General features: G+C 35.5%; 1 protein-coding gene across 11 annotated transcripts in view; it reads right to left on the bottom strand.

Moving 5' to 3' along the window:
- Herc1 (HECT and RLD domain containing E3 ubiquitin protein ligase family member 1) overlaps nt 1-15,078 on the bottom strand; it is a 183,000-nt gene that overhangs the window by 81,062 nt on the left and 86,860 nt on the right. For all 11 annotated transcript variants that reach the window (XM_090358216.1, XM_090358217.1, XM_090358226.1 and 8 more), the window contains 6 exons: nt 11,439-11,490; nt 4,181-4,449; nt 2,542-2,757; nt 1,428-1,548; nt 813-1,050; nt 524-711 (listed from right to left, as the gene is read on the bottom strand). In XM_090358216.1, the coding sequence (XP_090214342.1) occupies nt 524-711; nt 813-1,050; nt 1,428-1,548; nt 2,542-2,757; nt 4,181-4,449; nt 11,439-11,490 (1,084 nt within the window). The remainder of the gene's footprint in view (nt 1-523; nt 712-812; nt 1,051-1,427; nt 1,549-2,541; nt 2,758-4,180; nt 4,450-11,438; nt 11,491-15,078) is intronic.

Here is a 15,078-nt window from a genome sequence, read left to right as displayed (position 1 = left end):
ATATAATGAAAAATTTGGTTAGTCACTACAGAACAGAATAGTCTAAGAAGTTGAGCTCTTCTAGTTATAACCCAGTTCCCAAATATTAAAACAAATTAGTAGATAAAGGGGGGCATTGTAAGCCGGGTGTGGTGGCCCATGCCTGTAATTCTAGATACTCAGGAGGCTGAGATCTGAGGATCAAGGTTCAAAGCCAGCCAGGGCACAAAGGGACCTGAGACTCTTATCTCCAGTTAACCTCTAGAAAATGGGAAGTAGGACTTGGCTCAAGGGTAGGGCAGTAGCTTTGAGCTCAGGGACAGTGCCCAGGCCCAGGGGTAGGGCCTTCAGCCTTGAGCTGAAGATCTCAGGGAGAATGCCCAGACAGAGTTCAAGCCCCAAGACCCACAAAAATAAGGGGGGGGGGGGCATTCTAAATGAAGAAATAAAAATCTTCCATGTCTCATAATAGCAAAAAAGTTTTGTATGCACACAATGAGAATTTAATATGCTTATAATAATGGCAGAGAAAAAAGCTTGACACCTCTGAAATCTTTCTTCTCAGTTTCTCCACTGGAGTCAACTTTTTTTTCCTCTTCACTCTCTTCTTCCCCTTCTCCAAAAGAAGCCATAAGTAGTACACCGGTTTGGGACAACAAATTCTTCAACTGACTACAGAGTAGATCCAACAAGGACTGAACTACCTTGGGGCTTAGTTTATCAGCGTAAGTCCTACGGAAAAGAAGACATATCAACAGAGGAGCGCAAACATTTGGAAAATGTAGAAAAAACTAGTCCCCAGATACTTCTGCCAAGATATTTACCATACTTACCCTGTAGTGATGGCTAGAATCTGGAGCAACCTTGTACTGGCCACTTTCAAAGCTGTGCTAAGCTGGGAAACACCTGTCTTTGGCAATAGCTGCAAGGGCTGTCCCAGCATGGTGTCGGTGCCACACAACTGTGACAGTACATTTAACAAACCAGTGGAAACTGCCAAGGAAACATCCACTGGTTGATAATGAACACTCAGGGCAAAAACTGTGACCAAAAGGAGACGCTGCTGGGCTTCTAAAAAATAAGAGAGAGAGTAACAGGTGAGAATTTTTTTTTAAATTTTATTGTCAGGGTGATGTACAGAGGGGTTAGTTACATATGTAAGATAGTGAATATGTTTCTTGTCGAACATTATTACCCCCTCCTATGTTTTTCTCCCACTTTCCATTCCCCACTCCCTCTTCCCAGATAATCTTCTTTGAAGTAAATGCCTGCCCAAATAAGTTATTTTCCAAAACATGAATTGTAATATTGAATACCAATCTGTTTTCAAATATTTGTTCTTTGTCAGTAGATCTACTAATAGTAAACATAAAATTTAGAATATTATCTACCATAACCTCAGGCCAAAGTGTATCCTGCATCTCATATTCACTGAGACAGTTACTTACCAATGTGATGCTTATTTGCTTGCAGAGCTCTCTCCAAGGTAGCAGACAACTGTTGATAAATCTTATGCACAGCTACCTGGATTTCAATCTGAATATTTCTCTTAGCTGCTCTGATCCCATCCTAAATTACACAGAAATATTCATTTCTAAATTAGCAATAAGATTTTTATTTTAGCTGAAGGAATAATAGTTTGTCATTTATCTATGCTTTGTTTTTAGAGTATTAAATGAAATAAAAACATAAAATGTAAGATTTATAATAAATCCAGTTTAAACTGCTTGAAAATTCTTTGTTCTGTTAATCCTTCTCCTTCCCAAAACAGTTTTCTTCTACAAGTACAGAAAACATAGACTTCTAAAAAAAATTATAAAAGGAATTAGAAAAACTAGGCAAAACAATTAAACCTAAAATGTAAATTCTTAAAATGCACCTTTCAAAATCTAAGCTTTATTTTAACTCAGATTGAGCTCTAGGCCATCTGGCTAAAGCAATATAGTACTAGGGCTCACCTAATCCCCACTGTGTTGACCAATGAGGATTCTTAAGAAGTAATCTTAGGGGCAGGAGCACAGCCTAGTAGAGGGCTTGCCTAGCTTGCACGAAGTTCTGGGTTCAATTCCTTGGTATGACATACACACAGAAAAAGCTGGAAGCGGCACTGTGGCTCAAGTAGTAGAGCACTAGTTTTGTGCAAAAAGTATCCAAGTGAAGTGCCCAAGCCCTGAGCTGAAGCCCCAGAACTGGTCAAAAAAAAAAAAAAAAAAAAAAAAAAGAGCCTAGCATGGTGGCTCATGTCTGTAGTCCTAGCTACTCAGAAGGCTAAGATCTGAGGATCGAGGTTCAAAGCAAGCCTGGGCACTAAAGTCCATGAGACTCTTACCGCCAATTAACCACTAGAAAACAGGAAGTGGTCCTGTGGCTCCAGGGATAAGGCACTAACCTTGAGCTGAAGAGCTCAGGGATAATAATAATAATAATAATAATAATAATAATAATAATTCTAAGATCTTTATAATGTTAAACCTCAATCATGATTGCCACAAAATTTCACATTATTAAATTAGCTTTGTAAAAAGACTATAAGATCTGAACATATTGCAAGATGTTACCTACCTGATAGTGATGCAATCGGTCACTCTCTCCTTTGGCTCCTGTATGTCCAACAGTGCCTAAACCAAAACACCCTGCTAGAAACTGCAGTCTTACAGACGTGAGCAGTGTGGATGACTGAAAGCCTGAACTGGACCGGCTTCCTGCCAGTGAGATGCTACCTTTTTCTTCCATCCCAGACAACAGGACAAGGATCTGGTGAAGTGCCTCTAAACGAAGCTTGAAGGGGGAAAAAAAAATTAAGTTTGTTATTGAACTCAGATATATAAGAATTATGTATACCACTTAGACAATATACTGTGGGGACTACAAGTTTGGCCTAGTGGTAGGATGCATGAAGACCCAGACTTGATTCCTCAGTACCACATATATAGGAAAAGCCAAAAGTAGTGCTGTGGCTCAAGTGGTAGAGCTCTAGCCTTGAGAAACCCAAAGACAGTGCTTAGACCTTGAGTTAAAGTTCCAGGACTGGCAAAAAAAAAAAAAAAGGAAAAGAAAAAAAATGTAACATTTCTTAATAACATATCCTTATGAGAAATACTAAAAAAAAAACCAAAGTATCTTAAAATTCTTTAACATACTTTAATATAAAAGAAGCTGCAGAGTATAATGTGAAGAGTAATAGGCTTGCACGTTAAGCACTTGAAGCATGTATGCTCTACTGCTATGTTAAATTTCCAGTCCCATTTAAATGTTAGAGATTGGCATCAAGGCCAACTCTTTTACATCCTGAGTGACCTTGGTAAAGTCACTGAGCTTTTTGACCCCTAGTTTCTTCAAGTTGGATCGTTTTTATGGGGTCCTAATCTGAACTACAGATTTAGTCCAAAATGAACAAATGGGTCAAAAATAGGAGCTCTGAGGGGGGGATTTCCATAGATAGCCAATGTCATCCTAATTTATATAGACAAGGGAAGAGTAATGGTTAGATCATCTTGCTCTAAAAATGAGCATTTGGGAAGGCACATAAATGGAGGGACCAAAGGTAAATAAATGGTACTCACTAGACATTGTTGAAAATGAACTATACAACTTGTGCATAGGGGTGGGAGGGAAAAATTGGGAGAGAGCAAGGGAAGATAGGACAGTGTCCAAAAAGAAATGTACTCTTTTTTTTTGATCAGTTGTGGAGCTTGAACTCTGAGCCTAGGCACTGTCCCTGAGCTCTTCAACTCAAGGCAAGCTAGCGCTCTACTCCTTGAACCACAGAGCCACTTCCAGTTTTCTGGTGGTTAAATGGAGATGAGTTCTGCCTGGGCTGGCTTTGAACCAAGATCCTCTATCTCAGCCTCCTGAGTAGCTAAGATTACAGGTATAAGCCACTGACGTGCAGCTAATGAATGTACTCTTTGACTTACAGACCATTAACTCCTCTGAACATCACCTTTATAATAATCATTTAAAATTTTTTTAAATCTTTTTTTATTCTTAAAACAAGAAATGAGTATTTGGTGTAGTAAAAATAAAAAAAACCATGCTGTTTTAGTTAAGAAGCTGATGCCAAAAGCTTAAAGGGATAAAAGGCAGGAAGAGTAGAAAATGGAAAAGTTTTTTTTAGAATTATATATTCAGTGGTTCAATTTAAGTTTCTAGAGTCTCCAGAAGAGACGTCCGGAAGAGTAAATCTCAAAGACTTACTTACTTCTGCCCTTAACTGCTGCTGTTCCATTGCAATGATAGAGGCCTGGGGACTGGTAGACATGCTTTCCTCTGGCTCTTTAAAACCTGGGGCATTCCCCACATCTCCACTCACAAAGCTTACGACATTTTCAATCAATGTGTGAACTCCCAAGGACTTGGTAAGATCAAAATCAGATTCAAAGGAGTAAGAGGAGTTGTACAACCAATCTCTGCTTTGTTTCAGGCGTGCCCAAGAGTCGCTCAGAAATTCCAACTGACTATGAATAGGACCTACACACAAAGAGAACAAACATGCATCAATGGCAATCAAGTAGAGTACATTCTCAAACCAGATGAGGGCTGAAAGCAGCTATCATACTAACTGGTGAAAAATGTTTGATACAGCATGCATTAAGTGAATCTGAGCAAAATGTTTTGATTTAAAAGAAAGAAAAAACTAGAGCAATGTAAAAAAATAAAGGGAAAAGCCCTATTGAAGTACCAGTGTCTCTGGAAGCACTTCAGCAACACACTGCCACAAGAAAAGGAAAGGCAGAAGCTGCTTTCAAAATGCTTAACTTAAAAGGCTCTGCAATATTAAATCAATTCTAACTTATGAACAAAAAGAAATTAGGCACTTAGGACACTGCTGATAAGACCTACTCAAAACAGGATTTTATCTAACTTAACATTATCATTGCAAAGGTAAATCAAGACCACACAAAATGTCTACATATCTGCAATGAAACATTAAATGAACACAGAAGGGCAAGTAAACTACATAAAAAGACAAACATTACTCTTTGGGTATAACTAACTTGTCATGTGCTTATTTTTTGCACATGCTGAAACTGTCATATAGAGGAAAATAAATTTCCATAAACAAGAATATAAAGATTACCTATAAAATGGGACATATGTCAAATTATCATTGACTAAATGCAGTATCATTAGATGTGCCAATGAGCATTTTTAAACTAAAATATCTGTTAAACATCATGCTTTAGTATAAGAGCAAATGTTCAAATTATATGCCATGATTAGCTTTAAACAAATATATGTGTATGTCCAAGTCTTACACACTCTGGTCTTTAAATATCATAAGGCACATAAGTTTGATTAATTATAGTTCTTGAGTCCATGCATGGCCCACTTTGTATTTAATATTTACCGTAATACTAGTTAGAAAACTGACAACTTCTACCTATGTATTTGTTTCTCCATGTCATCTTTTCTTAGCTCCTCCTACCTAGGATTTTATTGTCCTGAAGTCTACAGTTTTTACTGCTTTTAGCTCTTTCTTTTACTAACACTGGATTTTTCTCTTATTTGTATTCTTAAGACAAATAATGTTTAGTTGTGGCCATTTTTTTTTACTTTCTAAAAGAAGTATAATTTTTGGTAATATTTTGATAATCATTTTGAATATATTCCTTTCAGTCAATATAATATTGCTAATATTCATTCAAATTACTATATGTAGCAAAGGTTTATTTGTCTGACTGGTGTATACAAAACTGACTGAATATACAAAACTTTTCTATTTGGAAATACATCACAAGGCATCCAAAAAAGCAGACAGAACTTTTCTATCTGGTAAAGTTTGGAAAGATGAGTACATGAATACTTAATGCTTACAGGAAAAAAAACCTAACAGAACAGTGAATATGTAAATTTTTTTGGTGGCAGTCCTGGGGCTTGAACTCAGGGCCTGAGCACTGTCCTTGGGCTTTCTCCAGGCTAGTGCTCTACCACTTGAGCCACAGCATCACTTCTGGTTTCCTATGTATGTATGTGATACCAAGGAATCGAACCTGGGTCTTCATGTATGTTAGGCAAGCACTCTACCACTAGGCCAAACTCCCAGCCCCTATAATCTTATTTTTAATTACTCCACTAATGTGAATTAAATCTTAGTACTCTGAAATTAGACATGCCTAATATTTGATAAGGAACTAATATTATGAATTAACTATTATAAAATACTAACAAAATAATTTAAAACGGTGAAGAATATGGTCTAGCTGCCTTTTATATTTTAGCAAGGACTTTTAAGATTAAAAAATGTTTAACTTCAGTCTTACTTAATATGAAAATTAACTATCATCTAAGATACTTTTTCATGTAATATAAAAAAAGTAAAAGTACAAAAACAAGTCACAGACATTCTTCATTAAAGCTAAAATGTTTAAATAAAGCAGAGGCTACTAAAACAAATAATTTTAATTTTTCATTTCCCAGTAGCTAGCCTTAACTTACAAATGAGTTTCTGGTTTTATTCATTGAGCTTGTTTTACTAAATAAAAAAATTTCAAAATAAGGCTTATTTTCTTTTCCAATTAATACAATAAAGTTTATTTTCTTTTCCAATTAATACAAATTACTTTTTGTTGTTGTTGGGTTCTTTTGGTGATACTGTGATACTGCTTGCAAAGCAGGTGATCTACCACTTGAGTCACACTTTCACGTCTTTTTCATTATTATTTGAATAAAGTCTCATTTTTTTTGGCTGGACTGGCCAGGAATGCTATCCTCCTTATCTACATACCATCATATCCTGCTTTTTATTGTTTAGAAGGGATCACATGAAATTATTTGTTTGCCTGAGCTGGCCTTGAACTGTGATCCTATTTCAACTTCCTGAATAGCTGGGATATTAGGCATGAGTCATCACACCTGAACAGGTATGTTACTTTTGAAGACAAACTTCAAGTATGCAATATCTAGTATTAGAACCACAGAAATATAGGTAACCTTAAAGAATATTTACTTCAATTTTCAACAAGTTCAAATAAATCAATTTATCAGATTAATAACACTGGAATTCCTTAATTTTATGGGAAATAGTCTTATAAATTGTTATTAACTCAAAACGTATTGATCTATAGAAACTGCAATTGCTTAGTCACTTGAAAGTTCAACTGAATCATCAATTCAGTAAGAGTAAATTGCCTTCCTAAATACCCAAACAATCTATGGGCCAACTGGCCAGGCCCCAAACTAAGTTCTCTCCGGAATTTACAAAAAACTTGGCTGTTTGCTGCTTTAAAGGGTTAGACAGTAGATATTTTAGGCTTTGGGGTCCATTCAGTCTCTGTCTTAACTATCCAATTGTGTTGTTATAGTGTGAAAGCAATCACAGGTAATACATAAACAAATGAGTATGGCTATACTCCTCAATCACAGAAGTAGATGGAAGGCCAATTCAGTCTACTAGCAGTAGTTGGCCAACCTTGAAGTTAAAAGATGAAATTTGCTAGGTGAGTGACTCAAACAAAACTTTGTATGAATAAAATAAAAGAAAGAGCAAGAAAAGTACTATATAAAAGCATTCAGATAAACAATTCACACCAGAATACTTGGTCTTACAATGAAAATACTTTGGAGCACATAAACTTAAATGTATGGAAATGGAAGGTATAAAACAATTTTAATCTCTGGAAAAAAATAATCTAATAACTTTAATTCATTTTAACTGATAAGGAAAATATATCTGAAAAGGATATCAAAATCTTCTACACAGTAAATGAGACTAAGCCCAATTCTTAATAATTCATTCACCTACTATATTAAAAAGTATAGTCTGACAGACATTTTTATACTGTTTACTTGTCCTTGTAATTTTGGTTCTTAGATGAAGTGTTCAAAATGAACATGGCAGAGCTGCAATACATACTTTATAAACTATAAAATATGTAGGCAAGCTAAAAGGGAAAAAAATTAAACATGCCATCGTGTACTTGCTTGAAGCTCTTCTTTTTTCTGGGGCTCAACTGGCCAAAAAGGAGTAAATACACTACCACATGAGAATCAGAAGACAAAAGGAGAAATTTGATACAGGAGATGACAACATTAACATTTGTTCTTCTTTATAAAATCTAATTTGAAATGCATAATAAAACAGCATTTCACCCATGCATGTCATTTCATGAAACACACATATTGATAAATGTTTCCAGTATTATTTTAGCAATAATACCCTAGTATATTTGAAGTCCTTAAAAGGAGATCAAATAGGATTTAACTAAAATTCTTAAATTTTGATATTGTACCATTTTTCACTACAACAGCCTCAGCATATTGAAAATTAAAATCAAGTATCAGCAAAAGCGTTTTGCCTTTGTGTTAAAAATCAGCTAGGTTCTGCACAACTATAGCAAGTCTTTTGTGAGCTACCAACTCCCAGCTATTTGGACAGGTTTATGAAGAATTCTGTAAATTAGTATTTATAAAGTACTTAAATGATGACTGGAACATAGTAAGTAGTTTCATAAATCTTTAATAAATTTAAACTTCATATTGTCTCAAGATAATATATATATATATATTTTTTTTCATGGCTTTTGGTTGCTTGTTTGAGATGGGGTCTTGTCATGTTGCCCATGATGACTCCAACCTCTTGGGCTCAAGCAGATCCAGATAGGTGGGACTGTAGGAACCCAGCCTAGAATTTAACACTGATGCCTCTGAAAGACTTCGCACCTTGGTCAAGTCAAAGTTATTTGTTCACATTATTCTGCTTCTTCTTTACTTAAACCAATTGTGAAACATAAGCAAAAGTGAAGGGAGAAAAAGGAATAGTCACGCTTCAACAGCATAAATTTTCATAACCAATCATAAATGCTGAGATTATAGATGATAAGTCCTTTAAAGGAGTTGTCTTTGGAGGCCTGCTAATAACAACTGTCATTTATGTACAACTGTCATTTATGTACATATTTACTTTTAATAAGCAGGACATAATTAAACTTTGTCATTTCTCCTTCTCCCCACACAAGAACCATGTAAGGGAAAAAATTTTACATTTCCTCCTCAAATACTGGAAGAGGTAACCAATAGGAGAATTCTCACTTGGCCAGACATGTATTCTTTAGGCTCCAGTCAACATTAGGACATCTAACAATTTGACCCCAATAGTCTCAGGTTAATCTACCTGATTGGAGGTATGCATATTATAGTTTATAGAATATCATTCATATTGAGAAGAAAAAGGAAGGTGGTTTATTTTGAAACAAAACAAAAGTCCCCAGTGTGGTCAAAGGGTAATAACTAAATATACAAGTTTTTTTAAAATTCCTTTCTAAATACAACTTACTAAATGTACTTTTGAAACTAACTTTTAGAAGCGAAACATCTATTACAAAATGAAAGCTAACTATGAAGTTGATCTATAAATGGTAGGTTTTTATGAAACTGAAAAATGATTTCTTGCCAATCTATGAATACTACAATAAATTGGTTTCACATGAAATGGGAAAATGAAAATTTGACTCCATTATAATTTCCCAACTAGGTAATTAAAAGAAGGTTTAACACTTATTCTATGAGGTTCACTATTTGGTTTCTGTTTTCAAAAGAGTTCCAGTAAGTTTATAAATATTGTTATTGCGTTGAGCAGTGAAAGGAAGATCTGCCCATTAACTTAAGATTAGTATCTGGACCCATTTATATTTATTTATAAGCAAAACTATGAGAAATGTACTTAGGCAACTCTTCATTCAAAGTTAAGAATGGCATATCATTTTATTCAAAGGATACTAATTGACTACATGCTAATATAATTTAACAGGGACTAAATTTCAAATTATACTTCTATAAATAAACAGTAAAAAAACAGTACAAAAATTTGAGAGAAGAAAATATATTTAGTCAATAGACTATTACTTATAGGCTCTTAAACCATAAGTTAGGTCCTCTGTGTTACTCAACAAGCCTGCTGTTATATTCTCTCCAGTATCAAATGCAACTTTTAAACAAGTCATTGAGTTGAGCAAAATTAGGAAGGGATCCTAAATCAAGGGAATTATCAGCTTTCAAAGAATAGTAAAATAATATAATGCATATTACATATTACTTATTTCTTTGGTAACACAAATATCCTGTAATCTATTTTTTTACTCAAGCATTTTTGATACTATGATCTTAAAAGATTATCAATAAAGAAAGTACCAGCTCTGTTCATTATTCCTGTATTTCAAAATTTAAAATATTCTCTGTATTCTAGTTGCAATTAAATGCACATTGTCAAGTTTTGGTCTAGTGAAATTTTTTTTCTGAGTTATATAAATGAAAATAAACAATTGTGTATGTGTCATTCCTCAGGTTTCTCCTCATTTTTTTTAAAGAGAGAAATCTAACCTTCTGTTATGAAAGCTATAAAAAAAATTCAGTTTTGGAAAAAGATTTAATATCACAGAATAAATTTTTCTTCACACAAGCTTTTAGAAAACTGACTTAATGACAATTTTTAACAGTCCACATTTTCACATCCAAAGTATAAAGGGTTTTAAATAAAAGTGCCTAGTAAAAAGTGGTATTTAAGAGAGTCTTCGTTATCAATGGATTTATATTGCCTCAAATGACAAATTTCCTCTATTTACATTGATGACGTAACTGATAATTCACTGTCTCACAAAAACTTCTTAATAACACTACACAAGTGGAAAAAGTTTGTTTTAAATAATCAGTTCATATATTACATGCTTTCTGTTCAGAAGCCAAAGTATGGTGAGTAAAGCTCCAAACTTCTGTTTGAAAGCTTGTGTGTATGTGTATATGTCCATATGTGTATATATGGAAACTAGAAGTGAAAAGAGAAGACCTCCCTAACACCACTTAGAGTACAATAATTCTTGTCAGTGAAATAAAACAAGGAAAATTAAGGAAATGGTAACCTCTCTATACAATACCTTCATAACAATAAAATTATTCTAATGAATTATATATTTTAATAATTTTATACATTAAATATATATTAATTCATATTTTTAAAAACATGGAAATATAGCCTCTCCTCACACCATGGAAGCCACTGTTTCTGGAGTTCCATCAGACTTCAAATATGTATGTTCTTATAAAACACATACACACACACAGAAAGACAGAATCCTTTTTTTTTTCCCAATCCTGGGGCTTGAACTCAGGGCCTAAGCACTGTCCTTGAGATTTCTCAAGGCCAGAGTTCTACCACTTGAATCACAGCACCACTATGAATTTTATCTATGCATGTGGTACCGAGGAATTGAACCCAGGTCTTCGTGAATACTAGGCAAGCACTCTACCACTAGGCCAAATTCCTGGCCCCCAATTATTAACTCTTAATAAAATAAACATTCTCAGAATTTTAGAGGCCATACATTTTTAAAAATGATTTTTCTTTTAATAGTTGTGAAAAAATGATTCTTATTCTCAGCAATTACATATCAGACTGAAATATACAGGTCTAAATAACCATAACCATATTTAAGTGAAACAGATATTAATATTTTCTTAATACTTGCCTCTCTTTCTATGAGATGATGCCAAATCCAAATCAACATTTCGTCTGCCACTCTAATAAAAGTGAAAAGTAAAGTTTAGGTGAAAACTGTATTTCAGTACTACAATGAGAAATATTAGAATAAAAAGTAAGGCATGTAGTTATAGCAATGTCATACTTATTCACCAGTCAATTTATAATAACAAAATTCATATAAATATAAAATGAAAACAACTCCCAGAAAGCCCTCACATACAATTTAGGAAACATGAAATCAAACAGAAGCCAAGATGCATCAAGTTAAAGATAATCAAGTTAAAGAAGTTTTTCACTGATGTTATCTATTCTTTTTGGATTGTTTCTCATTTTCCATTTACAGTCTGACCTTTTTATAATATACTATCTAAATATCCAAGTCTTGTTGCAACATTCCACTTTACAAAATCACAGCTCTGTCCTGAGCAGCATTTCCCTCTTTTCAAAACATGTACTAGCCCTGACTAGGTGTTTACAGAAGATAATGTGTTGTGATGAATCCATAATAGGAAAAAAAAAAGGCTCAGGGACAGTGCCCCAGACCCTGATTTCAAGTACCAGGACTGGAGACAGAGAGACAGACAGACAGACAGACAGACAGACAGACAGACAGACAGACAGAGGAAGGAAGGAAGGAAGGAAGGAGGGAGGGAGGGAGGAAGGGAGAGAGGGAGGGAGGGATACTTGAAGAAAGGGAGGGCATTGGGTACTAGTGGTTTATGATCTGAGGATCATGGTTCAAAGCCTTCCTGGGCAAGAAAGTCTATGAGACTTTTATCTCCAACCACCAAAAAGCTTTAAGAAGATCTTTGACTCGAGCGGTAGGGTGCTACCCTTGAGCAAAAAACAGCTCAAGCACAGCACCCAGGCCCTGGATTGATTCTACCAAAAACAAAAAAAGGTATAGTGTATATGAAAAATTTAAAACAACATAATACAGTGATACTTTCTTGAAGATTCTATTCAACTTCTCTCAGATGAGGTTTCTTTTATGCACTGAAGTTTCTATTAAACAATACCCTGGTGTTAAATCTTTAAAAAAATATATTTTATTATAGCCAGGTATGGTGGCTCATGCCTATAATCCTAGCTACTCATAAGGCTGAGATCTGAGAATTAAGGTTCAAAGCCAGCCTAGGCACAAAAGAATCTGAGACTCTTATCTCCAATTAACCTCTAGAAAATGGGAAGTGGGACTTGGCTCAAGGGTAGGGCGGTAGCCTTGAGCTGAAGAGCTCAGGGACAGCATCCAGGCCAAGTTCAAGCCCCATGACCAACCAACAAAAAAAAATTATCATGTATCCTAATTTACAAATAGAGGAATTTCAGAATGAAAATTGGGGACTACAGATCACCCTGTCTAAAAATGCTTCTATTAGAGTTGTCACACATCTCTTCAGTAGTAAACTTTGAACAATGAGCCATGTTGGCCATTTTGTCTTCTTGTAGGGCTGGGGATGGAACTCAGAGCAATGAGCATTCTAGGCAAGTGCTTCAACCCAGCACTGACATGGTATTATATAGAGATGGTAAAGCCTGTTACACACACACACACACACACACACACACACACACACACACACACACACACACACACGGAAATGGCAGTGCCACCTCCATGTCACTAAACCCGGGAAGTTGTGCCATATAGAATACATCACACAGGAAAATAGATAAAATGAACTGAAAATCCATTATCAAGTACAAGTCTCCAAGTCTCTAAAGGTTTTTTTTTGTTTGTTTGTTTTTTCCCCCTTTATCAGTCATGAAGCTTGAACTCTGGGCCTGGGCACTATCCCTCAGCTCTTCAGCTCATAGCTACTGTCCTACCCCTTGAGCCACAGATTCACTTCCAGTTTTCTAGTGGAGGTAAGAGTCTAGGATGGTTTTGAATCAGGATCCTCAGATCTCAGCCTCTTAAGTAGCTAGGATTATAAGCGTAAGCCACCGGGCATGGTTCTAAAGTTTCTTAGAAGCAATTTTTAAAATATTTTTCAAGCCGGGAGTTTGGCCTAGTAGTAAAGTGCTTGCCTAGCATGCATGCATAAAGACCCAGGTTTGATTCCTCGGTACATGCATAGAAAAGAGCTGGAAGTTGGGCCAGGAGTTTGGCCTAGTGGTAGAGTGCTTCCCTAGCATGCACGAAGACCTGGGTTCAATTCCTCGGTACCACATACATAGAAAAAAGCTGGAAGTGGTGTTGAGGCTCAAGTGGTAGAGCTCTAGCCTTGAAAAAGCCCAAGGAGAGTGCCCAGGCCCTGAGCTCAAGTCTGGGACTGGCAAAAGGAAAAAAAAAAAAAAAGAAAGAAAGAAAGAAAGAAAGAAAGAAAGAAAGAAAGAAAGGAAGAAAAAGCTGGAAGTGGTGCTGAGGCTCAAGTGGTAGAGCTCTAGCCTTGAGAAAGTCCAAGGACAGTGCTCAAGCCCAGGACTGGGAAAGAAAGAATGAACGAACAAAAGAGAGAGAAAGAAAAGAAAGAAGCTGGAAGTAGTGCTGTGGCTCAAGTGGTAGAGCTCCAGCCTTGAGAAAGCCCAAGGACAGTGCTTAGACCGCAAGTTCAAGGCCCAGGACTGACCTAAAAAATAAAAATTAAAAAATATATATATACATATATATATTTCACTCTATTTAAGCAGTTACCTTATCTTACATCCTATTTTTTGTAAAAATAAATCAGTACCTTACTCAATTGTTATTCTCCCTAAATGCCTACAGTCTATGTTTTGAGCCTTTTCTGATAAATAACCAAGATCTACTAAGAGAAGAGATATAAATAGCTTATATCTGAGAAGAAATACAAACAGCTTTTCATTTTAGATATATTAGTGAAATGTAGGAGATTAAGACATAATAGGAGGTAGAGGGGTACCATTTAGAGTCCGCTGCATAAATCAAAGGACAAAAAAAAGTCTGGAAGACAGCAATGGTAAATAAGATAGAGAGGACATCATTAGAAACAATAAGATAGAGAGGACATCATTAGAAACATTAAAGGTAAACATTTCAAGACTCAACTAGTTAGATGAGGAGCGGAAGGTGATAAAAACAGGGGATAAAGAAAAAAAGAGTAAAGAATGATCCCAAGCCAGGCACCAGTAGCTCAAGCCTGCAACCCTAGCTACTCAGGAGGTTGAGGTCTAAGGATTGTGGTTCAAAGCCAGCACAGGCAGTAAAGTCCATGAGACTCTCATCCTCAATTAATTACCAGAAAAATGGAAGTGGTGCTGTGCCTCAAAGTGGTAGGGCACTAGCCTTGAATGAAGGAGCTTGGGGACCTCATCCAGGCTCTGAATTCAAGCCCCATGACCAATCCCCCTTTCCCCCCCCAAAAAAAAATGATCCCAGATTTCCAGCTTGGGTAATAAATAGTACCATTTATTAAAATAGAGAGATAGAGAAGAGAAAATAGAGAAAAAAAGAAATATAGAAAAAGGTCTGAAAGATGAATTCACTTTTTTGGATAGCTTAAGATTGGAGTAGCCTGACACATCTGCTTCAAGGAGTCAACATATGAATTTAAAGTCCAGGAAGAAGTTAGGTCCAAAGAAAAAAATCATTAAGTGATGAGCATACACCTGTGTGAAATGTATGCATGTATGCTAAACATATATAAATATATACAAATCCA

This window comes from Megascapheus bottae, chromosome 25 (genome assembly GCF_031878675.1).
Source record: "Megascapheus bottae isolate mThoBot1 chromosome 25, mThoBot2.hap1, whole genome shotgun sequence".
Lineage (NCBI taxonomy): Eukaryota > Metazoa > Chordata > Mammalia > Rodentia > Geomyidae > Megascapheus > Megascapheus bottae.
This window is presented reverse-complemented; position numbering and strand designations above follow the sequence as displayed.